The sequence below is a fragment of the Passer montanus genome, unplaced genomic scaffold, assembly GCF_014805655.1.
Source record: "Passer montanus isolate IOZ18808 unplaced genomic scaffold, ASM1480565v1 scaffold8, whole genome shotgun sequence".
In the NCBI taxonomy this organism is placed as follows: Eukaryota; Metazoa; Chordata; class Aves; order Passeriformes; family Passeridae; genus Passer; species Passer montanus.
The window spans coordinates 8827340-8848747 of record NW_024373256.1 but is presented as its reverse complement, the minus strand read 5'-3'; the positions used below and the strand labels follow the sequence as shown (position 1 = coordinate 8848747).

General features: G+C 39.7%; 1 protein-coding gene across 4 annotated transcripts in view; it reads right to left on the bottom strand.

The window, feature by feature from the left end:
• Positions 1–21408, bottom strand: part of MYH11 (myosin heavy chain 11) — a 55520-nt gene that overhangs the window by 13233 nt on the left and 20879 nt on the right. For 3 of the 4 annotated variants that reach the window (XM_039731672.1, XM_039731671.1, XM_039731668.1), the window contains exons 5-26: positions 16797–16899; positions 15125–15145; positions 12808–12900; positions 12344–12407; positions 11029–11127; positions 9918–10061; positions 8430–8525; positions 7953–8071; positions 7629–7781; positions 7289–7462; positions 6944–7117; positions 6414–6528; positions 5621–5814; positions 5341–5462; positions 5167–5236; positions 4863–5023; positions 3912–4020; positions 2774–2905; positions 2289–2495; positions 1770–1907; positions 989–1112; positions 379–550 (exon numbers count right to left, since the gene is read on the bottom strand). In XM_039731672.1, coding sequence (XP_039587606.1) covers positions 379–550; positions 989–1112; positions 1770–1907; positions 2289–2495; positions 2774–2905; positions 3912–4020; positions 4863–5023; positions 5167–5236; positions 5341–5462; positions 5621–5814; positions 6414–6528; positions 6944–7117; positions 7289–7462; positions 7629–7781; positions 7953–8071; positions 8430–8525; positions 9918–10061; positions 11029–11127; positions 12344–12407; positions 12808–12900; positions 15125–15145; positions 16797–16899 — 2784 coding nt within the window. The remainder of the gene's footprint in view (positions 1–378; positions 551–988; positions 1113–1769; positions 1908–2288; positions 2496–2773; positions 2906–3911; positions 4021–4862; positions 5024–5166; positions 5237–5340; positions 5463–5620; positions 5815–6413; positions 6529–6943; positions 7118–7288; positions 7463–7628; positions 7782–7952; positions 8072–8429; positions 8526–9917; positions 10062–11028; positions 11128–12343; positions 12408–12807; positions 12901–15124; positions 15146–16796; positions 16900–21408) is intronic. The other variant, XM_039731669.1, reaches the window with a different exon arrangement.

Below are 21408 nucleotides of genomic sequence, written 5' to 3'. Positions count from 1 at the left end.
TGAGTGTTTTCCCTCTTAAATTTATACAGAAAATCCACTGTGATTCTGGAGTGGATCAAGATCAGACTCTTAATTAATTTTTGCCTATTGCCTATGAAGAGATTGTTACATTTCATCGTATTTGACAGCACTGCCCTTGCCTATGGGAAGAGGGGTTTTCATTGATATCCGGAGGTAATTTAATAAAATAGTTTATTTGTCTTTGAACAAGCAATAGCATAAGTATTTTTCACAAAAGGACATTTGGAAAATGGGGAAACACATGGAGGGGATGAACTGAGAGATGAGATTCATGGCTGGAGCTTCTCAGTGTCTGGGAAGGAGCAAGATAAGTTCCAGCCTGGGCTTTCCCCCATATGCAGACCCAGGAGTGAGTACCTGGCCAGAGCAGACTGCAGCTCTTCCTCCTTCTTGGCCAGTTGTGCCTTCAGGTCAGCAATTTGTGCCTGGAGCTCTGCAATCTGCTCGTGTAGATCATTTGCCTCCCCTTCCAGCTTCCTCTTAGCTTTGTCCAGTTCTTGTCTGCTCTTCTCTTCCTTCTTCAGACGCACTGGAAAAGGAGGGGTTTTGGTCACCAGACTGTGGTAGTGCCAGGAGTCCTTAATCTGGTCCCAAACTCAGGCAACAAATGGTTCTGGCCTCCAGTGTGGCCATGCATTTAATACAAGTCACTGTGTTTTTGAAGCAACATGCAATGCCTTATTTCTAGCCATCCTGAAGAATAATTTCTTTATCTTTCTCCAACATAAGCATTTTCCTCCTCATTTTTCTCTCTACTCTTTTATATATAAGGAATAAAAGGTTTCTGTTGTTTGGCACCATGAGGGTTTGGTGATTATCACCAAACTGGGTTCAGCATAAAAACTTTGGAAATACCCCACAGATTTTTAAGAAGTTCTCTCCAGATTCTGTTCAGTTTTTTTTGTTCTGTGCCAAGGAAAAAGAAGAAATTCTACAAAACCCCCCAATAAACTATTGTTCATGTTACCTTCAAGTTCGGAAATCATAGATTCATGTTTGTTCTTGAGCTTTGTAAGATTTTTGGCCTTTTCTTCTTCTTCTGCAAGATTTGTTGTTAGATCACTTATTCTTTCCTCAAGTTGTTTTCTTTCCTTAAGAAAAATAAAATATTTCTGTTAGCAAATGTGTCTGCCATTGGTGATCATAAATCAACTCTTTGCCAACCAAAAATATCCAGGAGACTGTCCTTTTATGTTGCATTTCTTGAGATTGTAGTGATGCATTTCAAATTTTCAGTCACAGAGGAGCTATGGAGGGATGTCTATGACTTCTATGTTCTCTAAGCTGCTGCTCTCAGAATCTTGTGCTCTCTCTGATGGCTGCTAAGTACAGGGCCCAGTTTACAGGAGCAATCCCTTTTAAAAAGTACTGGAAGACATTCTTACCTTCCAGTTTTAATCATGAAGTTTTGTTGAAATTGGTTAAAAACCAAGAGAATTATTTAGTCTGCTCCTGGATAAGAAGACATATCTTCCACTGATTGTGCATGACTGCTGTAAATATTTTGCTTGACAATATTGTTGCTACAGCAGATCTCAAACAGAGTAGTTTTACACAATTTTGGATTGTTTAAATGAGCACAGAAAAATTGTCAGAAATGCATTTGATACAGGCTGGACTGATGGTCTGGTGTAACTGTGTATCCATGAGATTAGATAGTCAAGAGTGTTTCTGTTGTTCTAGTGGAAGAGAAGGTTTTCTCTTAACCTTCACTATTTTCAGAGTAAGAAAGTGGACTCAGAACTCACCTTGCTTAGCTTGTTATTCTGATCTTCCATTACCAGAATATCATCTTCCATTTTCTTTATCTTGCTATCTGCTGCTACTTTTTCAAGTTGCAGTTTCTGCCGTGCAGCTTCCTCTTCTTCCAGCTGTTCCTCAAGGTCCTTTAGGGTGGAAAAAGAAACCCACAAAACATGAATTCTAGAAATAAAATACTATTTCTACAATTCTTAAGAAATGGTTAATTATTACTGCATGTTGTAAACTTTGCTGTTTTTATTAAGAACTAGACAATCTGTAATACTTGACAACATAGAAGGAAAGATTTGTTAATGTTTTAGAGAAGAGATTAGGGTTGAGAAGAGGAAGAAGAGAACTCTGGAGGAAAGAGCATCAATTGATTGTCCTTCCTTCAGTAGCACGGACATTTATTCTACAGAGGGTTGTGCAGCAAGCACTGTCCTAGGATCTGAGGTTTTCCTGTCTGTGTTGTGTCCCAGTGAGATCCAAGTTATGGTTTGTAATTGTCACTTATCTCTCCTTACCAGCATTTGTTGTTGCATCTTTTTCTTCTCTGCCTGCAGCTGCTGGCTGCGCTCCTCCTCCTCCTCAATTCTGGCTTCCATCTCATGCAGGACCTCTTCCAGCTCTTGTTTCTTAGCAGCTAAACGGACTCTCATCTCCTCAGCCTCAGCATACAGCTCAGTTTCTGCCTGAAGCTGCTCTGCCAGGAGGTTCTTCTCTTCAACAAGCTGTACAAATGAAATGGAGAGGAAGTTAAGCTTGGAGTGCAAGCTGGTTGTCCTGGACATTCCTGGGGTACAGGCAGGTAGCTCCACCACACATTCTTGTGTGGATGTTGGGCCTTTACTGGAGTGAGTTGGAGCTTGTCTGCACTGACCTTCTGCTCTGGACCAGTGCTATGAAGACAATCATGAGAGCAAAGGAGAGAGACACCTTTATTATAACAGCTTCTAAACATGGCAAAGGAACAGCTAGTGCTTCCCAGAGGCTCAGAGCTGTAAATCACCTGTGAGTGTTTCAGTTCCAGCTCCTTCAATTCACTCTCTGCTTTTTGTTGTCTTTCCTTAGTTTTTTGTAGTTCTTCATCCTTGGCCTGCATTTCCTCCTCTTGGCGGGTGACTTGCAGCAGTGGTTTCACCTGGAAATGGAAAGGTTTTTTTAAGCATGTTTCCTGTCAGTATTTGTGCTGCTGAGCATGCTGCTTCAAGGACTGACTGGCACTAATGCTGGTGCTGTCATTGCTCAAGACTGGACAGATACTGTCCAGCCAAGCTTGATGGGAACATCTTTAAAGCCCAGTGTTGCTCTTGGCTGTCTCTATGTTAATTCCTGAAGCCTTGTGAGCACCTCTGCCTCTGATAGTGTCACTTTGGAAATGTCTCTAGGTCTATTTTCATCCCTTGATAATGTACAAAAATTACATCTGCACAGAAAGGCAATGTGCACACACAGCTGTGTGTTACTGCCTGTTTCTGGATGCAGAGGAGATTACTATCAATCCAAGTAGGAAAAGTTTTCTGAATCCAAACTGAAGGCCATTCTTGAAACACCCCAACCTCTTTAATAGGAAAAGAGAGCAATGTGCACACACAGCTGTGTGTTACTGCCTGTTTCTGGATGCAGAGATTACTATCAATCCAAGTAGGAAAATTTTTCTGAATCCAAATTGAAGGCCATTCTTGAAACACCCCAGCCTCTTTAATAGAAAAATAGGCTTAATTTGCATGAGTGCCCAGCAGGAAGATCTTTATGTCCCAGTTAGGAATTCCCAAGCTACTTGGTTCCCCATAGATACATCACTCTGGATGTTTGGAAAATTACTCAGTGTTCTCATTATCCATCTCTGTGAAATTATTTCATTTTGTGGTAATTAAAAAAGTCTCCAAGCATGCAAAATCTTTTATGAATTTCTGTCTAATTAGATTGTTTTCTTCTCAAGTTAGAACTGCTTTTAATGTTAATGGCATTATTGAACTATCCAGAGTATCTCTAATACTAAATTTTGTGAAACAAATGAGACTTTTGTCACCAGCTGCAATGGGCTTTGGAACAAGGAGTGTGCCTGACAAGATGTACCTTGGCATCATGTGCATTTCATTTCTATTGGAAAACTGAGGAGAGATTTACTGATAGCAGTCACTCACTTTAGTAAACAGTCTCCACCACTGCCAGTTCCTCAGCTTCAGGTAGGCAGCACAATTTCTTTGGATAACCTTCATTGCAGTCAACTGTTGCTGTCTCTTGGCAAAGGCTCTGTGATTAAAAATATGAAGAAAAGTGGTTCATTCTGAGAATAGAAGGTGTTTGCAAGGTACACACATTAAGCAAAGAAACTCAGACATGAGAGTCTGCTGATGAGCCACATGGTTTGGGGAGTCTGGCACAAATTCTTTTGTTGTTTTGTTTGCCTGTGCTTTCCTGAGGAAGGGTGATAACTCTAGTTAGCTGTCTGTCTGGTATTTTATTTTAGTTTCTGTCTGTTTGCATTCCATGGATAGGCACAGATGTGTAGATCAAGTTCTGGGTGTGCACACCTTTCCAGAGTACACAGGCACTCATATCTTGCACTGATTATCATTCTTGAGACATATTTCTTTGTCTCAATTTGAAAGCCTTGATAGTATACAGAAAAAAAAGGCATTATTGTTGATAGTTTTGTGGTGTACATTAACTGGGATCATGCTAGATGATCAGTGCTCCACATTGAAGCTGTGGATTAAATTATTTTATGTTTTATAGGTGCCTGGGGTGCTGCTACTTGTAGCACACAAGACTCCAGTCATGGCTTAGAATGCTCCTTTTCCTGCTGGTACAAACACATAAATGTTTAAATGATGGGTCATTATCTCAGCGTCTTAAATGATGGGTTATTGTACAGAGGGGTGTGAGCAGCCTCACAGTGTAACTGCTTCCCTGTAATTACACTGATCAGCCTTTTCTGGGCTGGAGGTGAAACCTTCATTGGACACAAGTTCTACTGCAATATAAATAATAATGAAATGTGTCAGTATCTTCAGTTCGTTACATGGAACACTAAAGGCCCCTGCAGATACTCTGCTGCAGAAAACATTCTATTTGTCAGCACATATTCTTACTTTCTTGCTAGGTAGCCTCGGGACATAGCCTGGAAGGTGATAATAACATCTGTGATCTTCAAGTCTCTCTCTTCTTCCAGGTGAGCCAGAACACCAGTTCTGAAGAAGATTTTACTCTGTCCAATTCTGTACAAGTTGGGATCAAGCTCTAGTGCTTTCATCTAGAGGAAAACAGGAACATTTTTTAACTTCAGTGCTGAGGTTTAGGGTACTAAAAATCACTTCTCATTTCTGTTCAGTCTCAATGCTTCTTATATAAGAAATATAGGCTTGATTATAGTAGGATCAAAAATGCTTTCCTCACCATGAGTATGCAAGCCTGCTTCCCATCCATGAATCCTTTAGGAATGGCATTTGCAGCAAGAATTTCATATCTGCCAAAAGATGCTTATATTAGGGAGGCTGAAGCACACTGGGTGGTTTGGTACAGACAGACAGGAGTCTGCTGAAGGCAGAGCTGGGGTGGAGGGGCTCGTACCGCTGGCGGAACTCCTGGAAGACAATCCTGTTGGGGAATCCCTGCCGGCAGATACGGATCCCTTCCAGGACACCATTGCAGCGCAGCTGCTCCAGCACTAAATGGGCGTCAAGTTTGCCAGACTGAGAAGGGAACAGAAGGTATTTTTAGCACAGATTTACAAAAATGTTACCGTCCACATGTCTGTGCTTGAAGACATGGTTCAGCTCTGCCACGTGCAGCGAGCAGCTCAACAGGAGTAACGTGGCAGGAGTCTGAAAACTGAGCATCTGAAACTTACCCTTTTTTCATGATTTGGAATGATGCAGCGGACAAAGTTGGGATTGGTGTTCCTCAGGGTGGTCATCAGTTTGGTCAGCTGCTCCTTGTAGAGTTGTCCAACGGTACGGAACATGCCTTTCTTGGTTTTTGAAGAACTGGGGAGTGAGCTTTCACTCATCTTGGCCATTTGGTCCAGCCCAACTATACGGTCCACTGAAAAAGAAAGAATGGAACAGTTGAAATAAACTCTCCTTGCCTCACATCACACTCATCGCTGCCATGGTTGCACTGCAGCTTGCCAAAGAGGACAGGTATATTTTTTTATGCAATAGAAGCATTCTGACAAATGTACTAGAAGTCCTTCTGGGTAAATATTCTACTTCTGTCAAATATGAAAATGTGGATTTTGTTAAGTAGTGACAGAATGGAGCAACTGAATACCCAGAATATATTTTATTATGTCCATGAATTAAATAGAACTCCACAGAACTTACATGAGACGCTTCATAAATCCTAACAATAACCTGTATTAAATGAGGTCCACAATTTTAAATATTCAGCAACATTTTAACAGTGTAATGAATAATTTTTATTTTGTTGTTGAATATTATTAAAGAAATTTTTTGATAGTGCTTAAAATTCTCTAATGAAGTTTTTCATTAGTCATGTCTTTAGAACACATTATTCTTATGTCTCTTCTATGCTTATCACATTCACACTTGTGTGCTGCCAGCAAGAGATGGCTGTCAAAAAGTTCTGGTAGGAGTTTCTCCCTTTAAAGCCCATCACTGATTTAGAGTAGTGATTCATACCATCCTTCCAAAGGTCTGCCACAAATTTGTCTGAAGACTGGTTCAGCAGAGAAGTCACATTGTCATTTAGTGGATCCATGTTCTTTGTCAGCCAGGCAGTTGCATTGTAGGTAACCTGCAGGGAACAGTGAGTGCTACATCAAAAATTTGTTCTTGATAAGAAATCTGGAGTGTCCAAGAACACAGGGCACTGTATTAACACAAAATCAGACAAATAATGTGCAGAGGTTTCTAGGATTGAGAGTTGAGTATTTATTCTCATATTAAAACGTCTGCTTGCTAGAAAAGAATCCAAATTACTTGGATTTTCAATAACCTCAGTGATGGTAACTTTTGTTTTTTTGTGAGCTTCGCACAACCATAGTTTGTAAATCTTATTTCATGTGTTGTGTAATTAAAGCACTTAATAATCACATTTCATAATTAAAGCCATGTCTTATCAATGCAGGTACCAGAATATTTCTCTTTGATCCTTTGGGTATCAATGAATCAAAGTTCCCTAAGTCAAAATAGCTCAATCTGTCCCATACCTTTCCTGCATAGTGCATTATACAGAACTCTGTTTTGTCCTTGAGTTGCTTGGGCTTCTGGAATTTGGGATGGTTGCCTTGTTCTGAAATTAGTTTCTCCACAAAGGATGTGTCAGTAGCCTTGGGGAACCAGCACTCTTCATCCAGCAGAGCCAGGACACCGGGAGGGTTGGTCTGCAACGGGAGCAGTATCAGATCAGAACCATCACAAGCAGAGGCACAGACAGAGCACCACCTTCCTCACCCCTGAGGTTACAGATCCTTCCAGGAAATAAAGGATCCCTTGTTGTACTGACACATAACTGGTACCTCTGTAGTATCCCACCCACAGAGAGAGAATCTTACTGGTCTTTCAATCAGCTCAATGCAGGGTTGCAGGTCCAGGCCAAAGTCAATGAAATTCCACTCAATGCCCTCTCGCTGGTATTCCTCTTGCTCCAATATAAACATTGTGTGGTTGAAAAGCTGCTGAAGTTTCTCATTAGTGTAGTTGATGCACAGCTGCTCAAAGGAATTGATCTGTGAAGAGGAAAGAAGTGAATTTGTAATGTTAGAAAGAGACCTTCAAGAGTGAACTTAAATGACAAGATGGTATTTGCTATTTGGTATTTCTTTTTGCATATTAAAATAATTGAAATTTAAGGATCTATATGAGTTTAATCAGCTTGTGTCCCACAGTACACACCTCAAAAATCTCAAATCCAGCAATGTCAAGGATCCCCAAGAAAGAAGCTCCTTGTCTTTTTGTTTTATCGAGAGCTTTGTTCACCCGAGCCAGGATCCAGCGGAACAGACGCTCAAATTTTGCCTTGGCCAAAGCTTCTATGGCAAAGTCTGCCTGGAAAAGGTCAGAGGAGATTGTAAGTGAAAGAAGAAACCCACTTAACTCTTAATTTCTGTAGAAATGAGACAGAAAATAGATGTTTTTCTTTAGACAAGATGTAAGGAGAAATAGAAATAAGAAAAGGGAGAAGAGCTTCAGGACAGCTGAGCAGAGTGCATGTGGTACCTGCTCTTTGGTCTGAGCTTTCTGGACAACGTCTCGTCCGACCTTGATCCTTGGGGTCAGAATAGATCTTGTGAAATCTGTCACATTAATACCCATCAGGTGGCACACTTTTTGTGCAGCTAGAATTAAAAAGTGAGATTTTATTTCAGACTGAATTGCCTCTTAGGTGCTCAGTAAGTGTGAATATGAGTAGCTCAGCAAGTATGCAGAATTATTTATCTTCCTTAGAAGCTTCTCTATTGTACATACAAGAGATGATGCCATAAAAGTAACATTTGTGATCCAGGCAACAAATTCACCATTCATCAATTTATGGATTCAAGATTACTAGAACAGGTAATGATAATTGAGCTGATTTTAAGCATGGTTTATATTTTAAAACCTGAAAGCTACACAAATAATAGCAATTAAATAAAAAATATTGATAAAGAGTAGCTGTTTTTCAATGTTAACTAATTTTGAAGTGGAAAATCATACCAGTATCATCTGGCATAGAAGCCTGATCAGTGTTTCTCTCCTTCTTGAAGACAATATTACCCAGTTGTAGGACAGATGAAACGACCCTGAGAATAGCTGTAAGAGAAACAGATAAGATAAATGAGGAACAGAATGGCCACATTTTGAAAACTCTGTTCTCTGCAATAACATTCCAGTGCCTCTGATAGTCTGTACCTCTCTGGAAAGAGTAAGGCTTGTTTTAAAGAACTGTGCCTTAAAACTGCAGAAGTTTGAGAGCTGATTGAGCAAAAATCTCCACAACCTTGCAGTAGAGCAAATGGGCCAACACCAGCACCTCAAGCTAAGTTATGCTGGCTCCCCAGGCAGATCCCCAGATCTCAGGAATTTGTCTCCCACTCACAGTGCCTGTAGCATCCTCCCTGCTCAGTCACTTAAGAGTCTTTAAAATAAAAAATAAATCTGAATTACCAGCAGCTTCAAAAATGTGTGGCACTTCTGAATGTCCAGTTATTCAGGGACATGTGGATATTTAGTTGTGCAACTAAAATCTAATGCGTACATATCTTTAAAAGGGTTAATGTCAAAATCCAGAAAATATATTTATTAATGTTTGATAACTGAAATATACATAAATATTATGCCACCTAATCTGGGGTAGTAAAGTGTATTGATATGTTACGGATGAGTTTGTATCAATTTGGGGAGTTCTATTTGTTTATCTGTAAATTTGTCTAATTTATACAGGAGAAGAATAAGCCTAATGGGCTTCTATTTTAGAGCATGAAATCAGAGGGGTTCAGAAAGTAAAATAACGATTCCTGCTGCTGTCCATGGCACTACCAGTGTGCACCAGAACCACCATCCAGACTGACCAAGGCCGGGGCTTTGCTCAGCACCCCTCAGTCACTGATGCAGGTGAGGGATGTGCTCTGCTGCTGCTGCTGCTCCAAGGCTCAGCAAGGGGAGGATGCTGCTTTTGCCACCAGGTGTCACTTGGGACATGGCAATTTGCACCCGAGAGCCCTGCACACTCCCAGCAGCACTGGGAGGTAAAAGCTATGCAGGTGGATGTCTCTGACAGGCTCACATTTTCAAAACAGTTTAGTTGTTGTTTCATCCTGTTTGTTTTTATTTCTCTTTTTTTCTGAATCAGTGAGTACATATGAGCTATTTGATCCTGTTTCATTCCCTTCAAAAAGAAATCAGATTGTTTTGCCACTTTTTCATGCTGGTTGCAAAGTTCTAAACAATGGCTTTAAATGTCCGTTACTATTGATAGAGCTGTCTTAGACTCAGTAATCTCTTTTTGGGAATGTAGGGGGTTTCAATGAGAAATTTTAGAAATATTCCCTTTCATAAACACAAGTTAGCTTTGCAGAGTGATTATTCTGGACAGAATTAACCTCTGCATTTGCATCTCTATGTAGTGTCACTTGCAGATGTGTATGTTGAATACAGATGTGTATGTTGAATACAGATGTGTATGTTGAATACAACAATTCTCACCTGTCTGTTCCTCATCAGTAAAGCCCATAATTTTCATGGCCTCCAAGGTCTCCTGGAACATTTCATCATCTTGTTGAGAAGGAATAGGCACATAGCCACTGGATAGAAAGGTGTAATTGTTGAAGCCTTCCAGCAACAAGTCATCTAAAAAGAAGAAGAAAAGCTTTATTTAAGAGCATCTACTTAATGCTCTTTTTTCATGAATTCTCCTAAAGAACAACAGAAAAAACTCCAACATTATCACCAAAGGAAGATTCTGCTTTAATGAGGAGTTTAGGTTTTTTTCATATATTTTCAAAATAACTATTTAGCAAGGTTGATGGTATTAAGTTTCTAGTTTTCATTAGTTACTGGAGAACATCTCTGCACTTTGGGGCAATTTTGTGTCCTGTGGACTCAAATCTGAGCCATTCTTCCCAAAATCCTTTTATTTTGGGAATATGTAACCAACCTAGAATTTTTGTGCCTCTCCCTGTGGGGATTCATAGCCTGTAATAATAAAAATGGAAAAAGGTAACAACCAAAGTGGGCCAACTAACAGACTATTCAACCCTATTCAATGGCCAACAACACATTCTTAGGTAAGGAACATAAAAAACAGGGAAAATAGAGAGTTACCCATTGTTTTATACATTCTTTAGCAATGAGTGATTTAGGGAAATATGTCATATTTGAGCCATGATGTTCTAATACATCAGAAGCTGTGGCTTTCACAGTGTAATAATGTGCTGTGGCAAAGATATTCTCTGAATTTATTTTAAAACAATGAACTGATATTCTTGTTGCAACCCCCAATCTCTTTTGTGTAAAGCAATTAATAACTCTTCCCAATTTATCTTCTTGATATTATTCAAGATGGGATCTGAATGGGTTTACATCTCCTGCAAATTTAAAATATCTTGTAAAATACAAACAACCTGCCTCAAACAGGTGGACATGAACTGATGCTTTCTTATAATTCACTTGAGAAAACTGTTCTCTATAGCTAAAACACATAGCTATTTCTATGGCATTTATTTTTAGTAAGGATTGAACAACATGTAATTACAGAAATTAAGAGAAATACTTAGGCAAGCCATTGAGATGAGAGAATCATTAGTAAAGAACTTACTTCTCATCTGTTCAGAAGCTCCAGCAATCAAATAGTAAAAGATGTGAAATGTTCTTTCATCTTTAGCCTGACGAATTGCACGGGATTTTTCAAGCAAATCTGATTGTAAAGTGTGTTAAAAAAATCAATAACATGATTCAGTACTTTCTTAATTGTGCCATCAGCCTGAGAACCATCAATAGCTTTGTTGAAATATTTGCCATGTACTTGTCTAACATGAATATGTGTCCAATTCTGTGGCAGGAGCTCTGGTCTTGGTATAATGCTAACCACAATAAGCAGATCAATATCCTACTTGCTATTGCAGGGTAAATGCTGGTAATCATGGCAGTAACCAAAATAGACCTAAATTATTCTAAAATCCAGGATTCAAAACTAATAGTCACAATATAACTCATATCACTTTGAAAATGAAGCACCAATACAATTATTTCAACAAATGGTGGGGCTGCTAGAAAAAAAAAAGTTATTGAGGGAGTATTGTAGGCATAAAAGCAATAAAATCAAGTTATATTTATGGACCATTTTTGTGACTATAAGCTAATAAAAATGGAGTTATCAATAATGTAAGTATTTCAATACCAGTCAGTGATTCACTCTTTAAAAGCTAAAGTGCTGTAGATAAAACTTCAGTTAACACCAAAAATGTTAAAATGTTAATGATTTTTTCTAAAGATCAGTTGTCAAAATAAGAGCAGAATGATAAATTGTTTGTTGTTTGATGCTCAAGGGATAAGGTACTTCTTTATAGCTGCATCATTCTTTCTCATTTATTGGAGCAAGAAGCTCTTTCTATATGCAAAGATGAGCAGTGCAACACCGAGGAAACCACGTGCATATTAATATGTTCATTAAAATATACTAGCTCATAAACATACCAAGGGAACAGGCAACATACCTGACAAGTAAGGTCAGACTGAGCTGAATTTCTCAGTCCATTTTCCCTGAATGAATACATTGAGGTTACTGATACACAGCTCACTGCTCTGGGTGTGTCATTTGACACAGCAGTTAGTATTTACCTTCCAGGTAAGACAAATCCTCTGCACACAAAAAGGTCCCTTGTCACTGCCTTAGGTATGGGCTGTGCAGTTCCTGAAGCTGTGTTTGGGGAATACTCCCTTTCCTATAGCTGAGAAAACAGCCCTGGAGACATAAAACTGAGAGCAGGACCGAAGCTGATAACAGCACAAACGGGGCTGCTTCCCTCCCTCTTTGTTTATAGCAGCCTCAGCAGTGTTTGCCTTTCTTAGACATGCAGTGAGCTTGTTTATGTGACTTCTCCCAGCCTGGTGCAGCTCCCTGGAAAGGATACAAGTCTCTATGTTTGCTCCCACAATGTAGCCCGTCACGTCGAAGTTGATGCGGATGAATTTGCCCTGTGAATGAAAAGAAGATCTAAATTGGGCTGTTCTTTCAGGAAGTGCCAAGTTTTCCAATATTAGCCAGTATTTAGCCTGTTCCATAAGATGTGTACATCACCCTCCCAAGAATAACATGTTTGACATCCCTGCTGGGGTGACCTGTGGAACAGCCTGAAATTCTGAACAGCCTGAATATCTTCTCTGATAGTCCCTCTGTACACATTCCCCCCACATTTTGTTCAGGCACTCAGAGGGGAAGGAGTTCTCCCTACTGGACTAGGCTTTGGAAGTGGGGTAGGACTACATCTTTGTTCTACTTTGATTTCCACAAGATCAGTGAGGTAACAGGGTTGGATCTGTGAAACTCTCAGCTAAAGTTGACCCACATGGACCCACAGACATTTCTCCTACTTACAAATCTGGAGGAGTTGTCATTCTTCACAGTTTTGGCATTTCCAAAAGCTTCAAGAATAGGGTTTGCCTGGAGAAGCTGTTTTTCCAGCTCACCCTAAAATTCATTCAGAAGCAGTTAACACTAAAATTCGTAATTACATAGTTGAAACTAACACTCGTACACAGCAGAGAAAGTGAAATCTAATTTAAGTCTCAATTTTTTTTTTTTTCTGAATACTGCATTTCATGTGGATTTGTTTTCATTCTGTATTAAACTTTGTGTTTATCTATTTATGCAATTGACTGCTGTCCTGTATACATGACCCTTTTCCAGTCTTGTTGCCTGTGACAGATCAAACTCCATTAACCTGTTCAGCATCACGACTGGCCTTCCTTAAAAAAAGGGTCATTCAATGTCAATTATTTTTTCCAGTTTAATGTAATTTTTAAAGGGATATTCTTAAAGGAACCTCTAGCATGTCTTTTCCAAGTTAGTTTATTGAGACCCTTTGCTAGCAAATGACAATGTAATTAGAATAATTTGCTGAGAATAATTTTAATGTAATGCAGCACAAAGCTACAAAGCAGATTTCATCAAGTCTATTAATAATGATCCATGCAAGGCTACATGGTTAAATATGGAATTGCATTGATTTATTTCAAACTAGGATAATGAATTCTCATGCAAACACACAAACTTCATATTATATTGTTAATTGTGGTTAGTAATGCTAAGGAAACAAATCGTGCAATGAAACAAGCATGTATTTAGTTCTATATATTTACCTAATCCTATTTCTAAGCAAACCAATGAAGTTGAAAAAATACTTTGCATATATATTCAGCTTGTCAAAACTTTTCATTCAACTCTGTCCTGTGAGATCACTTACATTCACATTTATTTTGCCACACTATTCTTTGCGTACTACTCTGTAGTAATATGCATTATTCCAAATAACTTGCTCTGAAAAGAAAAACGTCCTTGATAGATAATAATATATAATTTAAATAATTTAAAATAGAAATTAAGACAATAGTTTGAATTTAGGAAGTAATTTGGAAAATGAAAGCACTTCCCAATTAGTGTGCAAATCTGGTAACTTTTTTCTAAATGTCACTTCTGAATGCCTTGTAACTTCTGTGTCAATGGTGAGAGCTACCTCAAAAATATCATAAAAACTTACTACCAAAGAGCAGGAGGAAGAGGGAAGGAAGAGTGCCTAACAACTTCATACAGGAATCCCAGAATAAGAAATGAAATCTTAAAAGTCCCTGCAGATTCTCTGTACTGGGCAGCTCTGTCTAGTTGCACTCTGTAGACTTAAAAACTCCAGTATGAGCAAAGAGTGTTGCTGCAATCAGATGGTGGCATCTACAACAGAAACCTGTCTGTTAAAATGAGACAGACACCACCTGCTTCTACTGAGAACTGAACTATGCCATAGAGCTGGGGATAAAACTTTGGCTCCAGGTGGCCAGCCCTGTATGCAGCTGTAAGTCCACCAAACTCCACAGAGCTGCCCATGCCAACCAGTAAATAATATTTTTTTTCAGAGAGATTGTCAGAGAATGTACTAAATTAACTAAGGGGCAACACTGTCACAGCTGAAGTCTGAGAGGCAGCAGTCAGAATGGGGCAAAAAAGACTGCATGAAAGAAAATAAATCTCATTTGCCTGGCACAGAAACACCAAAAATGTGCCAGCAAACGTGCCTGTATTCCTAAAGCATTGCTATGTGTATGGCACACAGAGAGGAGGGCCTGTAACACACCTGCAGACAGGTGCTGCAGTGGGAATTGCTCTGGTACACGCCACAGCAGCAAGCTGAGAACATGCTAACTCTTGTGGTGGTGAACAATCTAAACAGTTACATGGAAATGGAAAATACCAAGCAATAACAAATGGAAAGCATGCAGCCAAACAAATCAAACACCGTGAGGTTTAGGAATTATTTCACAACAGTCCTAAAAACTTCAACCTGAAGCACAGAAAGCATTTGGGTATTTCATTCAGAAACCACATTGTTAAATTTCAGGCTGAGTGGCTCTTCCAGGATTGTGGGAAATTTAATTCAAACTATGGCAATTTGAACACACACACAGATATAGAAGAGAGTGATATTTGAAAGATGACCCTGCCTGTGTCAGACCTCATTCTTTACCATGGGGCCTGACACAGTTAGGGTTGATTTGTGAGAGCATTTGGTGCTATTGTTGCTTTTTATCATATCATACAACATATTTCAACAAAATCTCTCTTAAATTTTTGGGGTGCAACAATAGCATGCAGATCTACACTCAGTGCCTTAAACACACATCAAACAGTCTAAGTTACTCACGTAGGCAAAAGATGGACCTTGCTGTGTTGAATAACATGGTATAAAACAAGTGTCAGTATAATTTCCATTAGACAGATATTTTTATTGTTTTTCCTGTATTAAAATAACCAGTACAGTTTCCATGCAAATAAACCAGGAATACAGATATGAACAATCTACTGCAGACATACCAAGGGTACAAATACCATTAACATACTTAGAGCATATTAACTGAAGAAAAAAAAATCCTGAAGCAAAGAGATGGGATTTGGATCCAGTCCCAGGTTAGTCTCTCAGGACCAGACAAGAGCAAATATTTTTATGATAAATCTCTAGTTCTTCTCTGATGCATTTTGTTATTCATTATATGTTAATGACTGAAATTGCAGTGTCAGTAGTCCCAGACACTCAATTACTATTTGTCAGTATGATATAGAACAAATTAGACTTTTTCTCAGCTCCTCTGATGGATATTTGCCTTCAGGTCTGTCTCAGGGCAAATTTGGTCCTGAGAGTCACATAATTCCCCCAGAGGAGTCAGCAGCAACTGCAGTTAGGGATGGCATTGACACCCCAAGTTCATTTCCTTCAGCTACTGAGCAGGGACTCAATAGGAAGGAATTACCTTTTTTGCATAAACATTATTAATATTAAACGTTAGTCTTGGACTGTTTCCACTAAATTAAATCACAAACTTCTAGAAAATACTACTCAAAAGAACATCTACTCCCTCCCCTACTCCCAATCAGAAGCCACTGTACATAAAAGCCCAGTTATTTGTGGTGGAAGAGGGAGGGCTGCCCACCTCATGTTCTGCTGACACATGGGCAGGGGCAGCTGTGAGACCCAGCACAGGGGTGGTCATGAGAATTTACTTTATTTCCCACTTCCCTACTAATTACTTATTTTGTACCCAATTTTGTATTTGAGACACAATGAAATGTCTTCCTGAATTAAGCCTGTTTTGTCATCAAAGTGAATTGCTTTATTTTTCTGCAGAAGTTTTGAGTTACATTCGAAAGGCTGGAAATGATGTAAGACCTGGAGTTGTATCATTGAGAAGAGCAAAGACAGCTGAGAGTCTCAGCCATGGTAATGATCTCCAGGAACTGGGCAGGTATCTGGTTCAAAGTAAGAATATTAACTTTACTCTCTCAGGCAAGATTATTACAGGAACAAAGCACTTAGAAAAAATGGTGCCTTTCAAAATTGTTACCTCTGACAGAGCAGTAAAAAAAAAGACAAGTTTTATACTGGGACTCTTTGCTAGTTAGTGAGAAAAATTACTAACAAATCCAATCAAAACTTTGGAAGTTTAAATGCTGGCATACATTTTTGTGATGCAGTTGGACAATGTGTTTGTCACAGGCTTTCCCAAACTTCTCAGTTGGCAGAGGTCAAGGGTAAAACAAGGACTCGAGCCCTTGCAGAATTCAAGGCCTTCATGCTGGGATATAAATAGGTGCTATGCCTATGGAAAGCTATGAATATTTCTGTTCTCCCTAAGTACATTCTGATTTGATGCCTAAGATGGTGTCAAACAAATTTTTTTCTTCCATAAACACAGAGCTGTGACGTTATTGTGTACTCTTAATATGCCACTGCTTGACAAGCCCCAGTCCCTGAGCTGCAGAGTGACCTCAGCACAGCCTCAGAGGCCTGGGGAGAGCTGGGGATGGAGGAGCTCACTTACAGTGACACTGGTGTCCTTCTTGCCCTTGTGTGATGAGGCGACAACAGCCAGGTACTGAATGACCTTCTTGGTGTTTTCTGTCTTGCCAGCACCAGATTCACCTCTGAGGGGAAAGAAAATAACACAAAAGAAGGCAGGTAACCAGTGGAGTCCTTCTGCCATGTAGATGTACATAGTGTATAAAAACAGGGCTGGAAACTGCCCAGCTTGGTTCTTATTTACCCCAGAAGAGCACCTCCCAAATGCACCTGACTTCAGCCTGCAAAGAATGCCTTATCAGAGTTATATCTCTGTCCTGGTAGTATTTTGAGTGCACATTGGGCCATTTAAGGGAATTCTAAAACACGATGCATTTTTGAACAGCAGTTCATCTTGCTTTGGCAGCATCTGAACACTTATGAGAAGTGGAGTTGGCAGGGAGTCTGCTTATATTTCAAGATCAAAAAATACAACATTAACTATGATGTGATACAGCAGTAAAAGAAAACATCAGCAGTAATACAATGGTTTTCTCTTCTGAAACTCTGGCATTAAAGTAGACTAACAGCTTGATCCTGCCTCATCTGAATTTTATATTCACATGCTCCTTGAATTCAGTGGGACCAGGACTGGAACTGCCTGAGGTGTTTCTGCTCCCTGGGCAATAAGGGACATTGTGGGGATTTGTCCGAGCAACAGAACTGGCATCCCAGAACTGGCATCCCAGCTCTGCTCCATGCAGTGTCCCTTGAGAAGCAGGAAGGCAGTGGTAACTTTTTCTCTCTTGGAAGACTTCCAGGTTAAGTTTATTAACAACTCTTGAACCCTCTCTTAAAGTAAAACAGTGGTTTTCCAAGTACAGATTGACAGAGTCTTGTTCTCAATAGAAATTTCCAGCCAATTTTCCTCTCTAATTATTACATCACATCATCTTATGCCTTTCTGGCTCTGATGATTATATGGACAAAAACATTTTTATACTGTCCTGCTTAGCAGTCAAAGTGGATGTGGGTGTAACAAACAAGGTGTTTCAACTGAGCTGGTGTTCTGAGGAGAGCAACCATCTAAGTTGGACCTCTTTTTCTTTGGATCTATAATAAAACGGATTTTAGAAAAATGAAAGAACAATAAATTAAAAAATCCCAGAGATATTTATCTGCTCTTCTGAGTCTGAAACTGTTTAGCTGTTAGCTGAATCCAATGCAGTTCTGCTTCTTTTCCTAATTAGGAAATACAGGAGTTAATTTTCCCTACCAAAGGGTCAGTGATAAATGGACATAAAAATATGGAGAACTGTTGGACAGAACTTTCAATACAGAATGACATTGATGTAAACCTTGGGAAACAATTCCTGCCTGAGGTACAACATGATAAGAACTGTTTCTTCTGGCTTTTAGCATTTGAACCACAAATAAGTGAGATTAATAGATTCCTTTTCACAAGACCTGGGTTAATTTGCAGAGTTTAGAGATTGGATTCATCTCTGTCTGGGCTTCAATGCTAAAACATTTCTATGTTTTATTGATAAAAATTAAGTGTCCTGGGAACAATTCCAAACCAAGCACACCAATTTGAAGACCTATGCCTACAAACTTTTCAAATAAATCTACCTTACATCTTTGTTTCTTTGGAAAAAAAACAACCAAAACAACTTTCTTTAAACAAACCCTGGGCTTTGAACTATTCCATTTTATTAAGGGTTATTTGTAGTTCATCACATCACTATTGCATTTCCTGTCTCCCAGGGCAACAGTGCCCATCTTTTGGCTTTTCCCTGAATCCCTGTGAGTATTACCATATATGGCATCATTTTACTTGTAATTATCCCACCATACTGTAATGCTCCTTAACTCTTTGCTTCTGCACAGGCTGAGGGCTTTCCTGTTTTCTGCAGGCAGATTTTGAGGCTTTAACTTTCTTTTGAAATAGACAATAAAAAAGTTCTTCAACATGAAATAGAAAACACACAGAACCTCAACTGCTTTAGGTTAATTAGGAAGAAAGTCTCCAAGGTCAATAAGTAATGAAGAGTAATGTCTCTAGCTGATGAATACCTCTGATTTCCAACATATCAGATCAGTCATAAAAGTCCATGACAACGCACAGGTCTGATAAACAAGTGTTCATTTAACATTAATAGCCCTGATACTCTGAAGGATGTATCACAGCCATATGATGTCTGATTTCCCCTCAGCGATGAAATGCCATGTGTTTGTACTAATGAGGAGGAATGGCTAGGTCAGGTCAATACCTCTAAATAACAAGAAGTTTTCCAAGGGAGACCCAGGAGGCAGAGAGCATGTGAATATCTTAGTTCACAGGTGGATGAAATTCTTCCTAGAGCTATTGAATTGCAACAGAATTGGTCATGCAGAACAAGTTTTTCCTCTGCATCTGCCTTGAAGTACTGTCATTTCTGAGGGGGCAGAAACAACTTCCATTGTGAGGTTTTTTTTTAAAAAAAAAACCTCACAATGGAATGTTTTAAAATCTACTTGTACCCTTGAGCTCAGTGACTGAATTTTAAAAGATCTTTTAGGGGGTCTTTTCTCCTGCAAACATCTTCTGGTGGTTTTGGCAGTGGACCATACGTGATGGGGTTCCTCCCAAGAGGCATCTCCTCCTTTCTTCTGAGTGCCCATTTTCCTCAGACTTTATTATGTTCCAAGTAGGTGATCACCATATAAATGCTGTTACCACTCTTCTAATCATCTTTAGGAAGCAGAATGACCATTTGTTTAATTAAAGCCTCTCAAATAATTATTTTTCCTGCCATACCCAAGGGAGCACATTTACTGCCAGTGCAGTTCTTTGCACCCAGCTCAGATGGCCAATACAAAAAACCAGATCAAAAGCAAGTTGCACAGTTCTGAGCAGCCCAACAGCAGTACTTCAGCTACCTCCTATGCAAGTTTTCCTCCAAAGAAACTCTTTGGCTTTCCCAGAGCAAAGGGCTCCAATAGGCTAACAGGCTTGCTCTGTTAAAAATATCACTCTCACAATGTGGAGTATAACTTCGACTTATCCTTCCCTCATTGCTTGCCAGACATTGTTTTAGGACCTCAGCACAGGATTTGAAGCCCATAAACTCACATATATATGCTCAGCTATAACTGAGTTTTTGTACCTCTTGAACTACAAAATCCTCCATGACTCCATTACCTTCACCTTAAATGAAAATTATCCCAGCTAGAACAGGTTTCCAAAGAACAACAAGGTGACACCAGCAGATTGGACCCACTGTTGGGGTTGAGCCTGTGGTGCAACTAGGACTCTTGTACATTTGAGAACAACTGAGAAAAATTAGCTTTAAAAGTGCATTTTCTTTTGTTGTTGTTGAAAATTTGAAAGCTTTCCATGTTAATATTATGATATGAGACTTAGCTTAATTCCACTTTTGGAAACATCTGAAAAGCAACAGCAGAATTTATTTTCAGTTTGTGCAGTAAGCAATGAACCACAAGAATTGCCCGTTCACACATCCCTTAATCCGCCTGTGCTGGCACTGTGGGAAGCCCCTGTGCGCAGGGCACTCAACGAGGTGCTCTAAATCACATTAGGGCTTGGCAGCCTTTGTCCTGCAGCATGAGATGTGCAAACATAATGAAAAGCTTTGTGCTAGACCAGCTGTACCCCTCTGGAGACTTGTCTCAGAAGCCAGCCCACTGATCCTACGGGTTTACTTACAAAACAATTTCCAAAGGACCTGGAGCGGGGTCAGCACCAGCCCCCCTGCAGGGCTGCAGCTCCATGAGATATCTGTGTGGGACAGGGGCCAAGCAGCAGCCACTGCCAGCTCCAGCCTTTGAGATTTACTGAGCTGGGAAAGAGGAGTTTAGCTCTCTTGTGGAGGAGTCTTTTGACTAATGAGGCTTTGCAGTTTGGAGATGTTCTGGATGATTTTGCTTCTTGACGCGCGTCAGGGAAGGAAATGGGCTGGAGTCCCATGGCCGGGGGAGGCTGTGGAGAGTGTGCCCAGAGAGAGAGAGGGGAGAAGGGGAAAAGGGCAGGATGGTCACTGCCCCACTCAATGTTTTGTCTGTTCCCATATCAAATTAAGTGGAAATATGACCCTGCTACTTTCCTGTTTTTACAGAAGCTATTCAAACTGCATGCATGTTTTAAAAATCAGAAAGGTAATGAAAAAGTACTTGATTATAGGTACAGGTGTTTCCCAAGTACTTGTTTCCATGGGCTTCACAATACCCCAAACACTCAGAACTTTGATCAGATTTTCTCATTCTTTTAAGGTAGCTTTTTTTTAAACTGAAACTTGTGCACAGTCGTCTAAGCCATATTTGCTTCATAGAAGATACTCTAACTGCTCTTTTCAGAAAGTGGCTAAAATATGATAACCCCAAGATCAGACAGGGTTATGAGGAAATGGTTGAAACTCTCATGGTTAATTTTTAGTAAAAAACATTTTGAAAACTCCAGGAGAATCCACTTGTGTCTTTAGAAATCAAACAAGAAGTCCGAAGTCTCCTTTGAGGGGTTGAGCCTCTACTACCATTGGAGAAAGCTTGAAAAGCCACAAGTCTGGTCACTGGCCACGGCCTAGGTCAAGTCACACTTCATTGCTGATGCACTGAGCTTGCTCAGGTCTCGGAGCACCTGGACAGATTTCTTGGGA